Source organism: Rhinoraja longicauda, chromosome 4 (genome assembly GCF_053455715.1).
Source record: "Rhinoraja longicauda isolate Sanriku21f chromosome 4, sRhiLon1.1, whole genome shotgun sequence".
NCBI lineage: Eukaryota > Metazoa > Chordata > Chondrichthyes > Rajiformes > Arhynchobatidae > Rhinoraja > Rhinoraja longicauda.
In genome coordinates this window covers 66,433,677-66,458,100 of record NC_135956.1, presented here as the reverse complement: position 1 = coordinate 66,458,100, position 24,424 = coordinate 66,433,677, and the positions used below count along the sequence as shown (strand labels likewise).

Sequence of the window (24,424 nt, the reverse complement as noted above, 5' to 3'; positions counted from 1 at the left end):
GACTTTAACATCGTGGAGCTCGCAGTCCCTGGTTAGGGACCGGCTTTGGGAGCTCCAAGCTGCAGGAGCTTCGACCGTCCCGATCACGGGAGTTTCGATCGCCTCAATGTGGGAGCTTCGATTGCCAGCTGCGGGACCTTCAATCGCTCCGACTGCGGATGGTTCGACTCCCCCAACCATGGGAGAAAAAGGAGGAAAGATAGAACTTTATTGCCTTCCATCATAGTAGGAATATGGAGGAGCCGCTGTGATGGATGTTTATGTTAGATTTTTATGTGGTTGCATGTTTTGTTGCTTTTTTGGTGTGACTGTATGTCAAATCAAATTCCTCGTATGATTTACATACTTGTTTTGTTTTCATACTTGGCTAATAAAATCAATTACAAGTGCTCTGCATCAGTAATATCAGTTTACATCACATCATGTACAGACACTAATTACTCACAACATCTGACCATCTGAATAATTGTTAGCTGCTACTGGCAGGTCTAGCAGACAGCATGTTAAATACCCAATTTAAAAAAAGTAAACTACTTGTATAGACTTGTAAGAAAATAACTGCAGATGCTGGTACAAATCGAAGGTATTTATTCACAAAATGCTGGAGTAACTCAGCAGGTCAGGCAGCATCTCAGGAGAGAAGGAATGGGTGACGTTTTGGGTTGAGACCGAAGAAGGGTCTTGACCCGAAACGTCACCCGTTCCTTCTCTCCTGAGATGCTGCCCGACCTGCTGAGTTACTCCAGCATTTTGTGAATAAATACCTTCGACTTGTATAGATTTGTTACTTTGCAATAAATGTACATTTTAAGAATGATATTATCCATTGAAATGAGGCATTTTAATATTTTAATTCAAAATTGTGCCAAATGCCTACAGTTGCACTTGATTTTTCCCTGCTACTGTATGATTGAATCACATAATTTCAACATCTGCAGGGCAGCATCTTTGCACCAGTTCATCAAAGTTAGGTTATTATTCCTTAGTTTCAGTTTCTGTTCAGTTGAAGATACACCCTAGTCAGATTTCAATAATCTTCTTCAGGCACAGTTCATATAATTAGTTTGCAGAAAATGCTTATGAGGGGAAAATGCATACATGACAATGAATGAAGAAGCCCCGGGGAGTCCAAGTGATTTGAAACATGGGAATGAATGAGGGAAATGGCAATGTGCAATTACATGCCATTTGTAGCTTTTGCTGAGTTTGATAAACAAAGTGCATTACATCATTTTTCTCAACTCTAAGCATTACGTTTTCAGCAACCAACTTCAAAAATCCCCCCACATACTATTATTATTTCTCCGAATATTTACTCAGCTCAATCTTCATCTTGTTGCCCATTCATTTACACGACTCCAAAATCCAGAATCAAATAACCTGTTTGCTGAAATCACACTGCATCACCGCATTTAACTCATTTCAGATTCCACTTTACAAACACTTGCCCTTTCCATCAGACAAGGTAGAAGGATTAATTAAGAATGCATTCAAAGCAATAATGTGTTGAGAACATACCTCAAATAGGTTCTTAAGTGGGATTTCAGAGGCACAGTAGTTGTTTCCAGGGATACACCGATATTCGCAAAGTAAAAAATATAGAGACTGCAAAGAAATGAGTATTGAAAATAAAGTAATCGTATTTTTAGTGCCATGTAAAGAGTAGAAATTAATTATTGTATTGCTTAATATCAAATAAATAATATTTCTAAGCTTATCTCAACAAGTGTTTGTTTTCCACTTTTGATCTTTAGCGCAAAGGTTTGGTGTTCTCCAGAGATTTGCCTCCGGCCTTAGAATCAAACAATATCTGTAGTATATTAATCTTTGCAGAAGTCAACTGTGGTGAAAGCTGGGATCTTGCAAACATTACAATTATTGTAATTTGGGGTGTGCTGAGATGAGGGAAGAGTTCTTTTGTGAAGTTTCTTCAGCTGCAGTTTAATTTCAATTTAGCAAGGTTTTCCCAACCTTTCAATAACCAGTTGAAACATACTCTGGTGATATTCCCAAGCTTGCTCCCCCTCGATATAAAACAGCTAAAATTGGAGCATCTTTGTGTGGTGTTATTGTTGTTCTCCACATATTAGGGATTCAAAATACTGAACCTGTCACCACTTACCAGGATCCTCTGAGAACTCTATTACATAAAGGCAAAATGGATAGTCACTGCAGAATGCCTGGATACATCTGATCACCACAAGGTTTTTTTCAGTCTGAAGAAGGGTCTCGACCCGAAACGTCACCCATTCCCTCTCCTAGATGCTGCCTGACCTGCCGAGTTACTCCAGCATTTTGTGATACCTTTGATCACCACAAGGCCTCTTTCAGACTTAACATTTTATGATTCAATGTTCCATGATCCACAACGAGTTCTATGGCAAATATGTGGATCAGCTAAGTTACAATGTTATATGTCATAGAGTCACTGCTTACCTCCCACAAGTACTTTCTTGCAGCTTTATCGATGACTGTTTGCCAAATCTGCAAATTGTACTTTTTCCATTTTAATATCTCAAAGCCGTTGGCATCAGTCCCTGTGAAAACAGTGATCCATAAATTTCAGATCTTAAGCAAATCGTTAATGCGTGATGATGTTCATGAATAAATGGCTTTATTGTTTATTTGGCACTTGCTGCTAAATCATTTAGTTACTAGCAGAAAGAAGAAATAAAATGTTGTTGAAGTCACAAGAAACAGGCAGAGTAATACAGTTATTTCGAGAGGAAACAGGTCCATCAGCCCAACTTATCCATGCCAAACCATGCTAGATAGAGCTCTTAAGGATAGCAGAGTCAGGGGGTATGGGGAGAAGGCAGGAACGGGGTACTGATTGAGAATGATCAGCCATGATCACATTGAATGGCGGTGCTGGCTCGAAGGGCCGAATAGCCTCCTCCTATTGTCTATTGTCAAACAACGTCCTTCTTGAGTTAGGTCCCATTTGCCTGCATTCAGCCCATATCTCTCCAAAACAAGTAACAATTAAATACAATTACAATTAAAAATATAATTAGAATACAAATAAAATAGTGACAGAGTAGAATGGTAGAAGATGGAACAGATGGGGGCAGTTTTAGACAGGGAACTTCAAGCAGGATCACAAGGTGGACACAATTCGCGAACACGAGCAAAAAAAAAAGGGATGAATGGACAAATGCAAGATGAATCAAAATCTCCTGTTTTTTTCCATTGCAAATCTGTAACAGATGCAGCACTATAGGACTTTGGTTTAGCTGCATGTAGGGTATTGGGTGCGGTTCTGGTCACCCCATTACAGAAAAGATGCAGAGGCTTTGGCAAGGGTGCAGAGGATGTTTACCAGAATGCTTTACCCTGTATCTGTACATAGTGGACAGCTTGATTGTAATCATGTATGGTCTTTCCGCTAACTGGATAACATGCAACAAAAAGCTTTTCACTGTACCTCGATACACGTGCAATAACCTAAGTGCAGGGAATAGAGGGATGTGGATCATGTAGAGGTAGATGAGATCAGTTTAGCCTGGCATCAAGTTTGGTACAAACATTGTGGGCTGATGGGCCTGTTCCTGTGCTGTACTGTTCCATATTCTATTCTCATCCTCGAGACCTAGCCCACATACTATCAAAATTATTAATGGCGTTATCTTTCACCAAGATATTTACTGGACATCTTAGGGGAAAAAAAACTTTCAATTCAGCAATTATTTAAAAATTTATGATCTCTTGTTTTAGTCCCACCCTTCATAACATTTTTTTTCTACTAATTTTTTCATCTTGAAAATATCTCTTGACACCCCCGGATGCAGAGATAACGTTTAACTTTTCCAGGCTCTTTGACTCTCATCCCCATATTTCTTTTTAAGCCATTACATTATCACTTCTTTTTGACCACCTGATCAGTGCCAATAACCATCAATTATCTACACAAACAGCTAGAAATTCTAATATGCATCTATCACTTTTACATTCAACTGCACTCATATTACTTCAGTTATTTCTAAATTTAAATTATTAATACAAGGCTTGCCATTTAGCAACATGTTCATATTTTATTTTATCACTGGAGGCCATGGAAAGCAACGAACAATTGTTTACATACCGTTAGCTGTGAGGATTCCCACAATGAAATCTGCAATCTGATTTTGAGACCTCTCTCGGTCTCCATCCAATATATTTAACCCTTCATAGAAGAACTGATAAGCCAGCATGTTATTGTGCATCTTCAATGAAGCACTTCCAGCCCAATAGTAGCTCTGTGTCAGAAAAGAAAGTTTAGTAAATTACACCAAATTCATAACATAGGAGAAATCTAGATTATTTGTAAATATAGGTTCCATCTGAATAATTGTGCAATTAAGTGGTAGAGCTTTTATCTGATATTCGTCCATTTAGAAAATTATGTACTGTACATAAAATGCACATGAAGAAAAAATTTATTTTGCAACATGAATTGTCAAATTAATCGCTACAATTCTGAATTCTAACCCTTATGTTCAAGATTATTCTTTACTATAGATGATGTGTGATTAATAACTTCATTGTAGCTACTTAATAAAATTAAATCAATTGGTTATAAAATGCATCCAGTGGGTCATGACTGTGATACTTTGCAGGCTGATGCTCATTCAGATAGAGAATTAATATTATTGTTCAAAACTTTTAATAAATACTAAAAATGGGCTGTTAACAGAAAAGTATGCAACCTCAATGCACTTTATGCAGTTTGATTACAAATTGATGAATGTAGTTTGTTTGGCTTTGGTGATCTGGCAATAGTAAACATGGATTGAGAAAAGAAAATTATTCAGGCAAATTTTGTCATTGCAGTGCTTGTATCTATATGTTTTAGGAAAAGGTATTCTTAAGCTAATACACTTTAATGCTTCTTGCTCCTTCTGCGTCAGTACTCTTCATTTAGAATTACCACTGTCAGAGGTAAAATCACTACCACTTCATGTTAGTTATTTCATGCAAATGGGTGGCACAGCTGCTGTCTCATAGTGTCAGAAACCTGGGTTGGATCTTGACCTCAAGTGCTGTGTTTGTGGAGTTTGCACGTTCTCCACGACTGAGTGGGTTTCTTCCGGGTGCTCCTGTTTCCTCCCACATCCCAAAGATGTGCGGGTTTGTAGTGTAGCGACCATAGGGATTGGTCCTGAGAGTCGAACCCTCGGATTGGCCAGCAAGGTCACGTTGTGGTTCCGCGTCTTGCGTAAAGGGACGGTCACCTTCACCTTGGATGTTGGGGGCAGGAGTGAGCTCGTCTCTGTGTCCAGGCTCAAACCTGCACACTTGGATCAGGACCGCCCTGTCCTGGTCGGTCAACCGCCTCGACGGGGCCGTCCGCCTGCAATTCCCCCTGATCCGGGACCCCCTGCTCCTGTGGTTCCTGCAGCCCCTCTCCTTACTCGTTCTGGTCGCGAAATCCGGCTCCCTGCTAGGTTCCGTACCTCGGGTTCTGGGGGGGGGGGGTCATGTAGCGACCATAGGGATTGGTCCTGAGAGTCGAACCCTCGGATTGGCCAGCAAGGTCACGTGGTGGTTTTGTCGCCCAAAACCAGTCAGTGGGAAGAGAACTTCGATGTGAACAGTTTGAGTTAATGGTTGTCTGTAATCTCGTTTGTTATCCTTTGTAATTGAATATTGCTACCGCAATAAACTTCAACAAAGTACAAGCCTCCAGACTCGCCATAGTAGGTAAATTGGCCTCTGTAAATTGGCCCTCGTGTCCTAACTAATGTGATCAATGGTTTGCGTGAACTTGGCGAGCCTGTTTCCATGCTATGTCTCAAAATTAAAATATTCTCTCCAAGGTAAAAATATTACAAACAAAATCTACGATGGTTGCATGCCTCAACAAAATATCACTTTTATCATAAGTAAATTATTTCAGCAATAACAGATAAATAAATACCATTAAACTTTGAGTACAATTGCATTTAGCAAAACATTAAACAAATATAACTGAGATTAAACTGACGAGGGTCTTTGTTGCTTCTCTAGCCACAGGCAGGGTCCCGGAGGACTGGAGAGTGGCTAATGTTGTTCCTTTGTTTATGAAATGAAGTAGAGAATCCAGGGAACTATATGCCAGTGAGCCTCTAGTGTAGGGAAACTATTTTCCTCTTCCCCCCCCCCATCTCGTTCACTTCCAGCCTTCTCCCTCTGTCCAGTTTTACATGTCACTTCTTTCTTCCATATCAGATTCCACATCTGCATCTTTTTGTCTCCATTTCTATCTCCACACATCTGCCAACCACCCCATCTCTTCTGAATCCACCTATCACTTGCCAGTTTTTACCCCACGCCTTCTGCTCAACTCTCTTTTCCAGCTTTCTCTCCTCTACTTCATCAATCTGAGGAAGGGCCAGACCTATAATGCCATCTGTCCATTCTCCTCCATAGATGCTGTCCAACTTGTTAAGTTCCTCCAGAAGTTTGTAATTTACCTTGGTATATTTAAATTCATGATCAATGCCAAGTGCTAAAGCATGTTACACAATGCAGGCCTGCAAAAACACACTTACCTTGATATAAGTACCGTCCATGGCAGTAGCATAGTGTGCAGACTGAAAAGCATCATGCCACATTTCCAGGTTATAAAGGGCATTTGATCTGTTGCAGAAGAGTACAGCTAACTCCCTATAAAAAGGAAAATAGGATAAATTCTTGCCCTCGTTAACATTATAAATGAAATTATAACATTATAATTACATTATAAATGAAATGTACTAAGAACTCAGCCCCTCCAAGTTTAAATCAATATTTAGCCTGCAAGTTACATTTTATTTCTTTCCTTTTCTTTCAACCATTTATCTCCTTATCCTAAATACTGGCATTGCCTTTGCAGAGAATTGTGGATGCCGCCCAAATCATCACACAAAACCAACCTCCCTCCCATTGACTCAATTTACAACTCACGCCGCCTTGGCAAGGCCAGCAGCATAATCAAGGACGAGTCGCATCCTGGCCACTCCCTCTTCTCCCCGCTCCCATCGGGCAAAAGATATAGAAGTGTGAAAATGCACACCTTGAGATTCAAAGCCAATTTTATCCAGCTATTACAAGGCAACTGAACCATCCTACCAACAACTAGAGAGCAGTCCTGAACTATTATCTACCTCATTGGAGAACCTCGGACTATCTTTGATCGGACTTTATTTAGAACTGCTGATTGTAGTAGCATAATGAATTCTGAAATGTATAGACACATCCTATTTGCCCAAGTTCAAACTGATTGACCAACGGTTCATTCTACAGCAAGACAATGATCCCAAACATACTGCCAAAGCAATAAAAGAGTTTTCCAAAGCTAAAAAATGGTCAATTCTTGAGTGGCCAAGTCAATCACCCGATCTGAACCCATTGAGCATGCCTTTATATGCTGAAGAGAAAACTGAAGGGACTAGCCCCCAAAACAAGCATAAACGAAAGATGGCTGCAATACAGGCCTGGCAGAGCATCACCAGAGAAGATACCCAGCAACTGGTGATGTCCATGAATCGCAGACTTCAATCAGTCATTACTTGCAAAGGATATGCAACAAAATATTAAACATGACTACTTTCATTTACATGACATTACTGTGTCCCAAACATTATGGTGCCCAGAAATGGGGGGACTATGTATAAACACTGCTGTAATTTCTACATGATGAAACCAAAATGTATAAAAATGGCCTTTATTAAAATCTGACAATGCACACTTTAACCACATGTGATATTTTCTGTTACAAATCTCAAATTGTGGAGTACAGAGGCAAATAAATGGTGGGTCTTTGTCCCAAACATTATGGACGGCACTGTATTTCTGCCTTACAAATATCCACTGACTTGGCCTCTGCAGCCTTCAGTGGCAAAGAATTCGCCATCCTCTGACTAAAGAAATTTCTACTCATCTCCTTCCTAAAAGAACATCCTATAATTCTGAGGTTATGACCTCTAGTCCTAGACTCTCCCACTAGTGGAAACATCCTCTCCACATCCACTCTATCCAAGCCATTTACTTTTCTGTATGTTTCAATGAGGTCCCCCCTCATTCTTCTAAACTCCAGCGAGTACTGGCCCAGTGCCACCAAACGCTCATCATAGGTTAACCTACTGATTCCTGGGATCATTCTTGTAAACCTCCTCTGGACCCTCTCCAGAGGCAGCACATCCTTCCTCAGATATGATGCCCAAAATCCAGCCTGAATTACAACTCTCCAACTGACCTGTTTTCTACAAGTAAGCCAGTTCAAAATCCATACAACTAAGTCACCGGGCATCCCATGCATCTGAAATCTTCTGGATCAGCTGACCATGAGGGACTTTATCAAAGACTACTAAAACTGATTTAGAAGACATCCACTACCCCGCCAACTAAAATCACCTTCCAGACCTCAAAAAACACAACCAAGTTAGTAAGATATGATCTGCCGCAGATGCTGACTGTCACTGACTACCCCATACTCTTCCAAATGTGTGTAAATTCTATCCCGAAGAATCCTCTCTGATCATTTCCCTACCACTAACATGGGGCTCACCAGCCTCTGATTTCCTGGATTCTCTCTACCTCCATTCTTAAACAAAGGGAAAAACACTAGCTACTCTCCAGTCATCCAGGCCTCACTGTGGCTAAAGAGGATTCAAACATCTTTGTCAAAATCCCTGCCATCTCCTTTTGCTCCGTCTCTCTCAATAACCTGGGATAGATCTCATCAGGCCCTGGGGATTTATCCAGATCCAACACCGCCTCCTGCTTCATCTCAAGGAGGAGGCCTGCAATACGTGTTGTGGAATGTGCAAATATATGAATATTTAAGATGATGGTTGGAGTTTCAGTCAAGCACATTACTTTATATTGCTAGGCCTGTATTTGTAGCAGCATGCAAACAGTATTCCAGCAGAAGCGACTTCTCCGGCGGCAGGTGTTGCAAAAGCTTTGGGATGTCAGGATCCACAGTCACATTTTTAAACCCATACTATTTGTGTGCCTAATTCAGTTGAACTTTTGGTCATTTTAATGCTGATCAGTGCACAGAAATTATACAATTTGTCCAAATGCTCACTTTTAAATGACGGTGATGCTTTGAATTATATTCCCGATAACACTTTTAAAAGGTGTTACACTCTTTATCCTTCTGATTAAAACTGCTTTACAGGACTGCTGCTGTTTGCTCAGCAACACACTTTACATTCAAGTTCTGAGATGGAAATCAGAAGAGAGAAGAGTGGCATATATCACACAGCGTTAAGTCACTAATGCAGTCAATAATGTAGACTAATGAAATGTGTTCAGGACCGTATATAGCGACAGACAGGAGACAACCACAAAATGGAAATCATAACACAGCAGTCCTTTCCAAATAAACCCTGCACCCTTGTGAAACCTGAACAAAATGTCCATGATCAAAATCAATCCCATGTAATATTTGCAAAGTCAAAAAATAATTTTTACCTTCCATCTCGTTGGTAAAGCTGAAGAATTCGTAGCGCGTCATCATACCTTTGGATTGCAACATGATAATGCTGTTGTTTAAATGCCTCATTTCCAAGATGTTTTAGTTGCATTACATATACAAATTGATCCATTCTGCAACAAAACACAAATACAGTGTAGACATCATGCTCCTTTTTCGTGAATGAAGAATACAAGCCTTGTATGCTTTAAGTAAGTCTTTGATATTACTTGAGATGCATGCTGGTATGGCTGGGTTCCCAAGTGTACCAGAAGCCAGAAGATGATGATTAATTGATAGATATGTCAAATGATTTTGAACAAATATCAGCTATTACTGTATCATCTTTATGATGACCCCAACATCTCATGCAAAATCTTCTCCTACAGAGAAAGTTAGTGTTGACAGCCTCATCACAGTGCTTTGAGGTGTGTTCAGTAGGTAGTCTTTGTTCCAGAACCACAAAGGAGGATGGGAGTCATTGTGGGCCAGTGGACGTAGATTTCGTGCAGACACAACAGGGTGCAGATGCTGGAATCTGGAACAAGAATCTAGTGAAGGAACACAGCGGGTCGTCAACACCTCTGGGGGGGAAAGAGGTAGTGGATGTTTCTCTCCTGTTACAGGGTTGACGGGCGGCAGGGTGGCGCAGCGGTAGAGTTGCTGCCTCACAGCGACTGCAGCGCCGGAGATTCAGGTTCGATCCTGACTACGGGCGCCATCTGTACGGAGTTTGTACGTTCTCCCCGTGACCTGCGTGGGTTTTCTCCGAGATCTTCGGTTTCCTCCCACAATTCAAAGACGTGCAGGTTTTTAGGTCAATTGGCTGGGCAAATGTAAAAATTGTCCCTAGTGGGTGTAGGATAGTGTTAATGTGCGGGGATCGCTGGGCGGCGCGGACCCGGTGGGCCGAAGGGCCTGTATCTGCGCTGTATCTCTAAATCTAAATCTAAATCAGTGCTGAATCAGAGGCCGTGATCGTCAAAAAAGTTTTTTTTAAGTCAGCTAAATCCACAGAGGATATGTGGTTGTGAATTTCAAGATCGATCACGCAGATGTGGGTCAAAATTAGAAAGTAATTCATGTTTTCCAGGACTCACAATGGACCTATTTAGCTCGAAGGCAGATTGTTTTTTTTCTCGTTCATGAGTATCAGATACTTTAAGAAACACAAACAAACTAAACCAAAAGATAGGTAATATGACAAAAAAAAGAAAAAGGACATCTATCTGTCTAAGACCTGTTGGTTTCAAGAAATTCTCGAACAATTTGACTTATTTGGAACATTGGGACAGAGAAAAATATGACTGCAATTTGTATTGTACATAACAAGGTCCTATAGCGAGCAATGAGATGGCAAAATAGTGTTTCAGTGGCTAAACGTTCTGGAGAGAAAATAGTTGATCATGACCAATTATCTTCCTGAAATGCTGCATTCTCCCAAAACCATTGATAGTGCATCAACACAGCAGAATTATATTAAGTGTCAGTCAGAGCTGCATGTTCAAGGTTCATAAATGGGGCTTTCATTCCCACCTAACTGGTAAAGTCACTAGCACTGAGCAAAGACTGACACAAAGTTTTGAAGTGCAATCTGATAATCAATACAACTATTGATTCATAAGAAATGATTGACTTCTTCCAAGCCCCTGCAGCAGTACCACCGCTGCCTGACAGCACCAGAGACCAATGTTCGATCCTGACCATGGGTAACGTCAATGTGGTGTTTGCCCACTCTCCGAGACCTAATGAAATTGGTAACTATTGTCATGTGTGCAAAGATACAATGAAAAGCATCTTTTCACATGCTATCCAGTCAAATCATACTGTACACAAGTGAAATCAAGTTGTACATAAGTTTCAGAGGGATATGGAACACATACAGGCAGATGAGATCAGTTTAACGAGGCTTCATGTTCGGCATAAACATAGTGAGCTGAAGGGCCCATTCCTGTCCTGTACTGTTCCGTGTACAAGAGTTAATTTAGTTTAGTATTGTGTAGTTTAGAGATACAGTGTGGACATAGGCCCATCGAGTCTGCACCAACCAACAATCCCCATAAACTAACACTATCCTACACACTGGGGATAATTTACAATTTTATCGGAGCCAAATAACCTTCAAATCTGTATATCTTTTGTAGGCTTGGGAGGAACACAGAGCACCCGGGGAAAACCCCAAACAGTCTCAGGGAGAACATACAAACATCGTACAGACAGCACCCTTAGTCAAGATCGAACCCGGGACTCTGGTGCTGCAAGATAGCAACTCTTCCAGTGCTTCACCAGGCTACCCGTAATGCGAAGAGAAAAATGCCAGAGAGCAAAATATAGTGCTACTACGTAATAGTTACGGAGAAAATGTATAAGGGCTGCAACAAACTGGATTGGAGGGTTGGGACCAGCTTATGGGAGGGCTGTTCTGTAGCTGATAACAGAGGAGAAGATGATGCTCCTGAACCTGGTAGGATACGCTTCCAAGCTTTCGTATGTTCTGCCCAATAGGAGCAGGGAATGACCGGGGCAAAAAGGATCCTTGATTATTTTGGCTGCTTTCCCCGAGGCAATGAAGTGTAGATGAAATCAATGGTAGGGAGGCTCCTTTGTGTGCCTGACTAGATTACAGCCACAATTCTCTGCAACTTGTTAAGTTCTTGGGCGAAACGACTGTCAAACCAAGCCGTGATGGATCCCAATAGGATGCTTTCCTGTGGTGCATTTATAGAAGTTGGTAAGAGTCATTGGAGACATGCCAAACTTCCTTAGACTTTTGAGAAAGCAGAGGCATTGGTGTGCTGCAGTCAACAAATAGGTGACTGAAGCAAGTGTGTTATCTGGATGTACCTGCAACGAATATAGGCCAGAGATGGCATCCGTCAGGGACCTATTACAATGGTTGGCAAACTACAGTGGATCAAGTCTGTTAAGTTTACTCCTTGGTGTTGGATTGTGTTTGCACCTGTGCACACATGCCTGCCTGCATGTGTGCTTGTGCCTGTGTGCACCTATGCATGCACGTGCACACGCACACGTCTGGGCGTGTGTCTCTTTAATCTGACTTGCCAAAGACATTGCAGGGGCCCTTTTTATCACTCGTGGATTAAAAAATATTAGCTGCAAAGAGACTACAGGAAGTGGTAGATGTCGACGCGTTCATCATGGGTACGAACATACCCATCATCAAATGGATCTATAGGAGGCACTGCCTCAAAAAGGCAGCTAATATCATCAAACACCCATAGTACCCAGTCTCCATTCTCATTGCGCTACTACCACTGGTAAAGTCTGACTAAAATCCATGGATACAACATCCACCATCCTACCTTCATCAATTTCCTTTTTCACCTCCTCAAAAAGAATCAATCGAGTTAGAGACGTGACTTGCAGCATACAAAGCCACACTGGCTATCTCAAATTAGCCAATTTTTATCCAAATGGGAATAAAACCTACCTCAAGAAATTCTCTCCAATAGTCACGGGCCTAGAGTTCCCTAGATTCTATCTATTTCCTTTCCTAAACAAAGGAACAACATTGGTCACTCTCCAGTCCTCTGGGGCCTCACCTGTGGCTGGAGAAGCAACAAAGATGCTTGACAATGTCCCCACATTCTCTTCTCTTGCCTCGTTCAATAACCTGGGATAGATCCCATCAGGCCCCGAGGACACCCACCTAAGTTCTTCAAGAGCCTCAGCATGACCTCCTTCTCCATCTCAAACTGTCCTCGCATATTTGTATTCTCCACATTCTGCTCGCTGTCCTCCAAGCCCTTCTCGTTGAATGCAGATGCAAAGTACTTGTTAAGTACCGCACCTACACCCACCGAATCCAACCATAGATTCCTTCCTTTATCTTTCAGCAGTTCTACCTTCTCCCTGGTCATCCTCTTGCCTTATATTAGAATTATAAAGTATCATGCAATCCTGTGATGCATATTAAAGAGAACAGTGCTTACAGAGTGCATTAAAGCTTCATAATCAAGTTTGAAGATATTTTTTTAAAGACAAATTAACCATTAATCTTCAGGATCCGAGACGTCCCCGTTACTACCTTACTGTTACAACCTTGCTGTGGACAACCCATACAAAAACATCTTAGAAATGCACTATCCTACTTGCCTTCTCCTCCCTGCTTATATACTGCTGAGGTCAAACTTCACATTTTCCCTACTTTCTTTCTGATAACTTTACATTGTGGACCAAAGATAAAGAAAGTACAGATGCTGAAATCTAGAACAAAAACAAAGCTGGAAGAACTCAGTTGGTCAATCAGCATCTTTGGAGGTAAAAGGTGCAAACATGTGAATATTTTCTTTCTTTCTTTTCTTTCTATCATTTTATTTCATACATGTTAAAAGACATCAATTAAAAAACAAAAAAAACAGAAGAAATACAAAGAATTTCATTAATTACTTAACGTCTTTACATGTGCGAAAAGGAGTAGGAAGTGTGAACTTATTTAATCGTACCCCCATTCCCTAATCAATATTTATCAAGTATTATCTATAATAACTAATACCTAAAATACATATATAACTACATATATACTCACTCACCCGTACAATCATATGAATATACCTATTTACACAATAATGTCTATATTAACTACATCTGTTATTATATGAGTTCTGATGCATGTCTAATGGATGATGCAAAATATCAAATTATATGTTTTGCCTCCAAAAATGTAGTTTTTGTTGTGGAACTCCTAATCTCTCAAGGGTTCCCCTCTTTTTACCATAACATTTCTCCAAATTACCTATTCTGCAACATTGCCAGGCGAGAAGCAACATCCAATCTGCTTCCATTCAGTTTAGAGACCACAACAACTTAAACATGAGAGCATATAATTGTTTTCAAAATGTTTATATAAAAAATGACCTTAAATTACCTTCAGGCTGGTCTAAAACCCGTTGTCGTAAGACCATGCTGTGGTAGACACAGCCTGCGAGTGCGGTTTGTCCGTTTAATTTTCCGTGCTTCTTATCTGCACTGTTCGGTCTTCAGCAAATACATTTTAGATCAGAAAAACAAGATTTTTTAGATACACGAACTGGAAATATGAAAACATTGTAATTTCACAAATGAATAGCACTTTGCGTGGCTCAGGGTTCAGACAAGACACACTAAACCACAGACTACACGTACAAATTCCAGGATGTTCACTGGGACTCTCACAAGACAACATGGGTTCGATGCGTGGGCCAAGAAACAAAGCAACACATTTTTTTAAAAAGAAGCCGGGGATGGCGTTTACACCAAAAAAAAAACTGAACGATCAACTTAAAGGGAAAGAACAGCCTTCGCAAGGGACGTTAGCACAGCAGCAAGGTGGCTCAATTGTGGTAACATAGAGTTGGGGGCAGTAAGACAACTGGAGAACCAAGGAAGGGTGAGTACAACAAGGAGTGCTTGTTTTGGGTCTGCGAGCAATAGGGGGAAGAGTAATGTAAGAAAATAACTGCAGATGCTGGCACAAATCGAAGGTATTTTTATTCACAAAATGCTGGAGTAACTCAGCAGGTCAGGCAGCATCTCAGGAGAGAAGGAATGGGTCGAGACCCTTCTTCAGACTGATGAAGGAAGGGTGAGGAAGGGTAGAGAACCGAGGGGGAGCGACCACCGACGTTACAAAGCCACCTCACCCCACAGCCACATTCCTCACCTCTTCTTGTCTCGTCGCTCAGCTCCTCGCCTGGTCTTACAGCTGCGAAGACATAGACACAAAGTGCTGGGGTGAGTAACCCGGCCGCTCAGGCTACATCTCCGGAGTAAAACCCTTCTGCTCAGCTGCAACACGTCAGCAGCAGGAAAACAAAACTTACCATTCTCCCGAAAGAAGCAAACTGGCTCGCGTAGCTTTCGGTTTCCCTGAGAGAGAGATTACTGATCTGACCCGCCCCCTCTCTCCATGCAATTGCTGCAACCAACAATATATCAACCAAGTTTCACATTCCTGCACAAGCCCGATACCCAGGGCGACAATAACAGCCAGTGCTGTGTCTACCTCTGTTCAACCTATACATACAGAGTGTGTTATCAGCCAAACAGACCCTGGGAAATAAGCGCACTGTTTACGGAATGAAACCTTGGCGTAGACCTAAGTCACAGTCACAACCTCCGATTGCACAGCAGCTGTTATGTGAACCACGAGAGGTGCTTCACAGAGCGCTAACCAAAATATTGACAGTGGAGACACAAGAGACTGCATATCCTGCAATCTTGAACCTGCTGGAGGGACGATTGCATTTGTGTCTGGCCCCTCCAGCCAGACTAGAGATATAGAGAAAACATGGAGAAACCGAGAAAAATAAACTTCTTTTTGTCCCCTCCAGAGATGCTGTCTGACCCGCTGAGTTACTCCAGCTTTTTGTGTCTATCTTCGGTTTAAACCAGCATCTGCAGTTCCATCCAACACATAGAGTCATAGAGATAAGCAGCATGAAAACAGGACCTTCAGCACCATGTCCATCCACACTGTCCTTCAACCAATCTCATGCTTTTCTCCCAAAATTCCATAATCTCCCCTAAATCCAACCAGTCACCAGCACGCCAGGGGGAATTTACAGTAACCAATTAATCTAATAAACCAACCGTATTATTCACAAAATGCTGGGGTAACTCAGCAGGTCAGGCAGCATGTCGGGAGAGAAGGAATGGGCGACGTTTCGGGTCGAGACCCTTCTTCAGACCTGCGCGTTTTTGGATGCCTGGATCACCACCAAATGATGCCAAGACTTGGGAGTATTGGCTACAGAAAGAGGTTAGCCAGACTTGGAGTGTTTTCGCTTTACAGAAGTATATACAATTATATTCATAGACAGGGTAGACAGATCTTTTCTCCCTCAGGATGTAAATATCAAATACTGGAGGGCATGAGACAAGTAAAGTTTAAAGGAGATGCGCGAGGCAACTTTATTTTATATGTACAGAGGGTGGGGAGTGCCTGGAACACACTGCCTGGGGGGCTGATGGAGGCAGTTACGATAGGGGCATTTAAGAGACCCTTTGGATATGCACATGGATATACAAGGGATGGAGTGATATGGATTATATTCAGCCAGATGAGAGCTGGTCTTAGCATTACATAGAACAGTAGAGCAGAGGAATGGGCCCTTCGACCCACAAATGTTTGTGCTGAACATGATGCCTGAACTGATCTCATCTGCCTGCACATGACCCATGATTCCTTGCACTGCCATGTGCCCATCTAAAATACTCAAACACCACTACAACTGGCAATGCATTCCAGACCCCTATCACGACACTGAGTTTAAAGAAAACCTCGCCCCGCACATCTCTGTTAAGCTTCCCCCGTCAGTCATTAGGCAGATGAACGTTCAGCAAAGCCATCGCCAGATCTGAGAGGTGCAAGTCAGACCTGGAAGAGCTGCTGGAACCCTTGAATGGAAGTGAGAGAGGTGGTGTATGTGATGAATGTTACATGTTCCCACTGATTGGGGAAAAGGTGCCTGGGAGGAGAGGGGAGGGGTGGTTTGGGTGAGAGGGGATGGTTTGTGTGAGTTGCAGACAGAGTGGTCTCTACAGACAGCAGGAACGGGTGGCGATGGCACGGTGTGACTGGTGGTGGTGTCACATTGAAGGTGGCTGTAATGTCAGAAAATGATGGGTTGGATGCAAAGATTGATTGGGTGAAATGCGAGGAGTAAGAGAACTCTATCCCCGTTCCGCCTCTGGGGTAGAAGAGCGAGAGCAGAACTGTAAGAAACAATTGACAATAGATGCAGGAGTAGGCCATTCGGCCCTTCGAGCCAGCACCGCCATTCAATGTGATCATGGTTGATCATTCATGATCAGTACCCCGTTCCTGTCCTCTCCCCATACCCCCTGACTCCGCTATCATTAAGAGCTCTATCTAGCTCTCTCTTGAAAGCATCCAGAGAATCGGCCTCCACTGCCTTCTGAGGCAGAGAATTCCACAGGTTTACAACTCTCTGAGTGAAAAAGTTTTTCCTCATCTCTTTTCTAAATGGCCTACCCCTTATTCTTAAACTGTGGCCCCTGGTTCTGGACTCCCCCGACATTTTTCCTGCCTCTAGCGTGTCCAATCCCTTAATAATCTTATATGTTTCAATAAGAAAGGATAAGGGGGAAGTTTAAGGATAAGGGGGAAGTTTAAGGATAAGGGGGAAGTTAAGGATAAGGGGGAAGTTAAGGATAAGGGGGAAGTCTTTTAGGACCGAGATGAGAAAACATTTCTTCACACAGAGAGTGGTGAGTCTGTGGAATTCTCTGCCACAGAAAGTAGTTGAGGCCAGTTCATTGGCTATATTTAAGAGGGAGTTAGATGTGGCCCTTGTGGCTAAAGGGATCAGGGGGTATGGAGAGAAGGCAGGTACAGGTTACTGAGCTGGATGATCAGCCATGATCATATTGGATGGCGGTGCAGGCTCGAAGGGCCGAATGGCCTACTCCTGCACCTATTTTCTATGTTTCTAAGATCCCCTATCATCCTTTTAAATTCCAGTGTATACAAGCCCAGTCGCTCCAGTCTTTCAACATACGACTGTCTCACCATTCCGGGAATTAACCTAGTGAACCTACGCTGCACTCCCTCAATAGCAAAAATGTCCTTCCTCAAATTTGGAGACCAAACAGAGGAGATACGAGGGTGAGGGATCCATTCACAATAGCAGGGAGAGGAGAAACTACATTTACTGAAGGAAAATTACATCTCTGATGTCCTAGAATGGAAAACAATAGATATAATAATAATAATAATGCATTATATTTATATAGCGCTTTTCATATACTCAAAGACGCTTTACAGAGATTTAGAGAACATAGGGAAATGAATAAATAGATAAATAAGTAAATAAGTAAACGAACAGAGAAAGGAGACAGAAGGTGAGGTGACCTTCAGTGGTTGAAAGCAGTACTGAACAGGTGAGACTTCAGCGATGTTTTGAATGTGGTGAGTGTGGAGGAGTCTCTAACGGTTTGGGGTAGTGAGTTCCATAGGGTGGGAGCAGCGATGGAGAAAGCCCTGTCCCCCCAGGATCTGAGTTTGGTCCGGATGTGGGGGGGATAGGAGATTGGCAGCAGCAGAGCGGAGGGTGCAGGTGGGAGTGTGTCTGTGGAGGAGGTCGGTCAGGTAGGATGGGGCCAGGTTATGGAGGGCTTTGTAGGTTATGAGGAGGATTTTGTACTGGATTCTCTGGGGGATGGGGAGCCAGTGGAGTTTGTAAAGTACGGGGGTGATATGGTCACGGATCGGGGTGTGGGTGAGTAGACGGGCAGCGGAGTTTTGAATGTATTGAAGTTTACTGATGATTTTTGAGGGTGCGCCATAGAGGAGGAGGCTGTTGCAGTAGTCCAGACGGGAGGTGATGAAGGCGTGGATGAGGGTTTCTGCAGCTGTGGAGGAGAGGGATGGACGGAGACGGGCAATGTTTTTGAGGTGGAAGAAGGCTGTCTTTGTGATGTGTTTGATGTGTTTGTCAAAGGAGAGGGTTTGATCAAAGATGATTCCAAGATTCCGGATGTGAGGGGAGGTGGATACTGGGAGACCATCAATGTTGAGGATGAAGTTTTGGGTGGATTTGGTGAGCGTTTTTGGACCAATGATGATGATTTCAGATTTGTTGCAATTGAGTTTGAGGAAATTTGATTGAAGCCAAGATTTTATTTCCGTGATGCAGTTTGTCAGTGTAGAGTGTGTGGTGGGGGAGATTGACTTGGTGGAGATGAGGAGCTGGATATCATCGGCGAAGCAGTGGATATAGGGAGGAGATACAGCAGAGACACAGAAATTAAGAGGAAGCATCCTATCATGATGCATCACAGCTTGATTTGGCAACTGCTCTGCCCAACGTTGTACGAAGTTGTGGACAGAGCACAGTCCATCACGCAAACCAGCCCACCAGCAGTACAACCCCACCATCAATTGACACTGTCTACCCTTCATACTGCCTTAGGGAAAGCAGCCAACATTAGCGAGGACCACCCTTATTCCCGCTTCTGCCCCGTAGGGCCGAAAATACAAAAGCTTGAAAGCACATATCACAAGATTTAAGAAAAAAAAACTTATTTCCGATTATCAGACTTTTGAAAGGCCTTTCATTAGCTAAGAAAGTATTCCTGACCTCCGCATCTATCTCGTTGCAACCCTTAAGCTTTTTTTAAATACACATTTTCTCTATAGTTGTAACTCTATATTCTGCACACTGTTTTCTCTGTTTTTGCGTGACACGTTGACTTCACGTATGTAATTATTTACTTGGATAGCGCACAAAACAAAGATTTTCCTGTATCTCTGTAGACAATACAATACAATACAATACAATATATCGAGACAATAATGAACCAATAAGTAGTAGGGAAATTAAAATTAGATACTGCCACAACCTTATTCTTTCTCAAGTTATCCATGATATTCCTACAAGTTTATAAATACAGATAAATACTCACTTCCCAACCACCAACAAAAAAATACTGGCCCAAGGCACCAATTTCAACCCTGATATTTCAGATTTACATCTTTCAAAAGGCCGAGATGTTCAATAATGTGGTATTTCTTCAACATCCAGACCTCATAAAACTGTGCACCCTCTTTCTGTAGAGACAAGGAACTGCAAATGTGTGAATCTTGAGCAAAACACAAAGTGCAGGGGGAACTCAGCAGATCAGGCAACATCTATGGAGAAAATGGAGTGGTTGTTTTGGGTCTGCGGGCAATAGGGGGAAGAGAGGTGGGGCTGAACAAAGCTTGCAACCTATAGGTGGATACCAGAGAGGGGTGGGATTTATTGACAGATGAGTGGACTAAGTGGCAAAGGCCAGAGGTGAAAAGGAGACCAAGGATGTCAGGTAAGGAGGGAAGAGGAGTGGAAAGCAAAGCCAGAGGGAGAAATAGTGATGGTAAGGGGACAGTGGGGAAGGGAAAGAGAGGGAATAAAAGGGAAATTACAAACTCAGGGTTGGGAGCCGAGTACAAGAAGAAGGACAAAGGAGCTGGGAGGGTGGGAGAAATTGATACACACCAAAGTGAGGGAATATCGTGGGAGGACAGAGGGGATTTTCGTGAAACTAGAGAATTCAATGTTCATACCTTTGGGTTGCAAGCTATGTGGCGTTGTTTCTCCAGTCTGTGTGTAGCCTCACTCTTTCAATGGAGGTCAAGGACAGAAAGGTAATAATGGGATGCTAAACTGGTTAGCAACAGGGAGATCCAGCAGCCCTTGGCCGACAGAGAGCCATTATTCAACAAAAAGGCAGCCCAGTCTAAGGTTGGTGTCGCCGATGTCAGGATGCCACACTGAATGCAATAGAGGCGTGCATGTGAACCTCTGTCTCATTTGTATGGCTTGCTGCGGTCCTGGGTTACATCCCGTGCAGGAGAAAGCATGGGGAAGGGGTTAGGTAGGTGGGACGGGATAAGCGATCCGAGGAGTTGTGGAAACAGTGTTCTCATCAGAAAGAGATGAGGATGGGAAGATGTAACTGGTGGCAATAATGTTGAAGGTGGCAGAAGTGCTGAAGAATTATGTGTTGGATGTGAAAGGTGATAGTGGGAACTAGAGCAGAACTGTGGGACACAGAGGAGACATGGGTGAGGGGCCAATCCACAACAGCGGGAGGGGGATATATCACGTTTATTGAAGAGAATATCTTGGATGTCCTCGAGTGCAAAGCCTCATCTTGGGAGCAGGTGCAGTCTTGTTGGAGAAATCAAGAAAAGTGATGGCACCCTTTCAGGAGGCAGGCTGGGAAGTGGTGTAATCAAGGAAACTGTGGGAGTCAGTGGGTTTGTAGTAGATCTCAATCCCCTTTGATGGAGATAGTGAGATCAAGAATGGGGAGAGATCAGTTGAAGTGCATTTGAGGGCAGAGTGGCATTCTCTGTAACCAAACGACCAGAATTGGTCATATTGCACAAGCACTGGCCTGACAGTCAGTATCATATTATTCACAAAATGCTGGAGTAACTCAGCAGGTCAGGCAGCATCTCGGGAGAGAAGGAATGGGTGACGTTTCGGGTCGAGACCCTTATTCCTTCTCTCCCGAGATGCTGCCTGACCTGCTGAGTTACTCCAGCATTTTGTGAATAAATCGATTTGTACCAGCATCTGCAGTTATTTTCTTATACATTATAGTCAGTATCATATAATCTTACCCTGTTGCAATCAGGGCTTTTTTTTAAACAATCTTTAAAAAAATCATACTTCTTGCATGTCGTCGAATAATCTCTAATGAATTCAATGTTATTGCCACTCTGTAAGTCTAGATAATTTAAACGTTTTCAATTCTCCGTAGATACATACGGCCAGAGCTGTTGAGTCTGCAGCCACCTGAGAAAATATCCCTCATTGAGTAAACGCCACTTCAATGTGAGTGAGCCGCTAATCCAACAGATTGGTGACACAGAAGGAGGGTCTCGACCCGAAACGTCACCCATTCCTTCTCTCCCGAGATGCTGCCTGACCTGCTGAGTTACTCCAGCATTTTGTGAATAAATACCTTCGATTTGTACCAGCATCTGCAGTTATTTTCTTATACAACATCCAGCCTGTTCCAGTCTTGGGTTAGACTATCCACATATTGTTTCAGGAAATGCTCTTGGATACACCTAAACAAGTCTTGTCCAGTCAAAGCCTTTGCCAGTGAGCAAGTTGCAATATTGGAAATACTGGAAAAGTTAGTCACCTACTAAGACTGTTTCTTTGGCATCTTCCAGTAATCTATCCACATATCTGCTCTTCTATCTGCCGTTGATAATTGGTGGTCGAGAGTACAATCCCATTAGACTTTGTGCACCTTTCTTATCTTCTTACACAGATTGATGACACAGGCCTGAACGTGAAGACAATTCGAATTTGCATTGTCGAATGGGATAAAACTTTCTCAAATACCATCCTCCATTGAGAACAACGGCTGGACGAGCTCACTTAATGGAAAATTTACATGTTGGATGAACACAAGGCATGTACAAAACTGAAAGGGAAAAAATAATAATAACTAGGATTCCAACGTGATGACACACAACACATTGTGCAACAGACGAATAGAAAATAATACCATCTATGCCAATTAGACCATCTATCTCATTAATTAGAAAAGGGCTTTGTAAACTGTTTGACTTATTTCTCCCTTTATGGCATCTTACCACAATATGCATAATGCGATAATGCTTTTGTTGGACGGTGGGATAGGATGTGATGCATATTTGCTACTTCCACAAAAGGCTTTCCCCCGGATTGCGACAGAAATGTTGTTTCACGTTTTGTCTCTCTTTGGCCTTTCGCTTTTTGCACTACGGTGTATTATTTATGCACCAATCTTTGCAACTACCGAACTATAGTTTGCAATAATAATAATTATTATAATAATAATAATAGGGATGCAAACGAAAAGGGTTTTTGTGTTTACCGTATCCAGTACTGTAGAGAAATGTTTATCAAAGTGAGCTGCTCCTCCTCCTCCTCCACCACCATCACCACCATCACCCACTACTTCCGCTGACGGACGGGGACCAGGCTTCGCACAATTGTAGTTCCCGGGGCGGTGCAGTTGAAAGCAGACCTGTGCTATTGCAGTCGGGAGGGAGGGAGGGAGGGAGGGAGCTGCGAGCCCAAGACGGTCATTTGCAATCGTGCTTTCCGTGTGGAATGAATGGCTGAGGCCTGGTGATAGACACCGGGGCGCTCCATTGGCAGCGGCTGCTGCAAGTGACCGCCCGCCCGACGCTGCACTGCGCTGCGCTGCGCTGCTCGCAGCTCCCGCCGCTGGAGGTGGCATTGCCTCTCGGCCTGGTCGCAGTTATTGTGTGAGTGTGTGTGTGAGAGAGTGTGTGTGTGAGAGAGAGTGTGTGAGTGAGTGTGTGTGTGAGTGAGAGTGTGAGTGTGAGTGAGTGAGAGTGAGAGTGTGAGAGAGTGTGTGTGAGAGAGAGTGTGAGAGAGTGTGTGAGTGAGAGTGAGTGTGTGTGAGAGAATGAGTGTGAGTGAGTGTGTGAGTGAGTGCGAGCGAGTGTGTGCGAGAGTGTGTGAGTGAGTGTGCGAGTGAGTGAGTGTGAGAGTGAGTGCGTGAGAGAGTGTGAGTGTGTGTGCGAGTGAGTGTGAGCGAGTGTGTGAATGAGTGAGTGTGAGGGAGTGTGTGAGTGCGAGTGAGTGTGCGCGAGTGAGTGTGTGCGTGAGAGAGTGAGTAAGTGAGAGAGATAGTGTGTGAGTGTTTGTGTGAATGAGTGAGTGTGAGGGAGTGTGCAAGTGTGAGTGAGTGTGCGAGAGTGAGTGTGTGAGTGAGTGAGTGTGAGATGTGCACCCACCGTGTGAAGCGGGCACCAGGGCACGGATGTTTTTCTGGCGGCTGGCAGCAGCAGAATAATAATAATAATTGTTGTTGTTGTTTTTAGGTGTTGGTGCAGCCCAGCAGTTACTAAAGTGGCGGGTCATGGCCGTCCCTGGAGTCATTCGTAGGTTGGATGAAGTGGTGGTGAACAGGATTGCTGCCGGCGAGGTGATCCAGCGACCCGTTAATGCCATTAAAGAAATGCTGGAGAACAGGTGGGCTGGAATGGATTTGTAGAGAGCGAGCCCCCAAATTCACTGCCTCAGAAGGCCAGTGGAGGCCAATTCTCTGAATGCATTCAAGAGAGAGCTAGATAGAGCTCTGAATGATAACGGAGTCAGGGGGTGTGGGGAGAAGGCAGGAACGGGGTACTGATTGAGAATGATTAGCCATGATCACATTGAATGGCGGTGCTGGCTCGAAGGGCTGAATGGCTTACTCCTCCACCTATTGTCTATAAATAATCCATGCAACCGTTTGGCGGAGAAGAGTGCGCGCTAAAATATATATTTCTCTTGCATGTCATGATGAGTCTCCTCGGGAGGCATTAATCTATTTGTGGGTGTCACGGGGGAATCGGTAAACTGCTAAGCGCAAACCGATTGTATTTTTACATCTTGAGTCATTATTTTTGTACGGACGAGAGGTGCATATTAGGAATGGGGCCCCAACAGTTGTGTGGGATAGAAGGAACTGTAG

General features: G+C 43.0%; 2 protein-coding genes across 5 annotated transcripts in view; one reads left to right on the top strand and one right to left on the bottom strand.

The window, feature by feature from the left end:
* The window catches only part of LOC144592810 (TPR and ankyrin repeat-containing protein 1-like), an 86,009-nt gene extending 63,129 nt beyond the window's left edge, over positions 1-22,880 (bottom strand). For 2 of the 3 annotated variants that reach the window (XM_078397919.1, XM_078397921.1), the window contains exons 1-8: positions 22,811-22,880; positions 15,087-15,128; positions 14,313-14,422; positions 9,424-9,558; positions 6,513-6,627; positions 4,085-4,238; positions 2,437-2,537; positions 1,519-1,605 (exon numbers count right to left, since the gene is read on the bottom strand). In XM_078397919.1, coding sequence (XP_078254045.1) covers positions 1,519-1,605; positions 2,437-2,537; positions 4,085-4,238; positions 6,513-6,627; positions 9,424-9,557 — 591 coding nt within the window. In that variant the 5' untranslated portion in view covers position 9,558; positions 14,313-14,422; positions 15,087-15,128; positions 22,811-22,880. The remainder of the gene's footprint in view (positions 1-1,518; positions 1,606-2,436; positions 2,538-4,084; positions 4,239-6,512; positions 6,628-9,423; positions 9,559-14,312; positions 14,423-15,086; positions 15,129-22,810) is intronic. The other variant, XM_078397920.1, reaches the window with a different exon arrangement.
* Positions 22,881-23,115: 235 nt separating this feature from the next.
* The window catches only part of mlh1 (mutL homolog 1, colon cancer, nonpolyposis type 2 (E. coli)), a 40,656-nt gene continuing 39,347 nt past the window's right edge, over positions 23,116-24,424 (top strand). For both annotated transcript variants that reach the window (XM_078397916.1, XM_078397917.1), the window contains exons 1-2: positions 23,116-23,207; positions 23,790-23,940. In XM_078397916.1, coding sequence (XP_078254042.1) covers positions 23,828-23,940 — 113 coding nt within the window. In that variant the 5' untranslated portion in view covers positions 23,116-23,207; positions 23,790-23,827. The remainder of the gene's footprint in view (positions 23,208-23,789; positions 23,941-24,424) is intronic.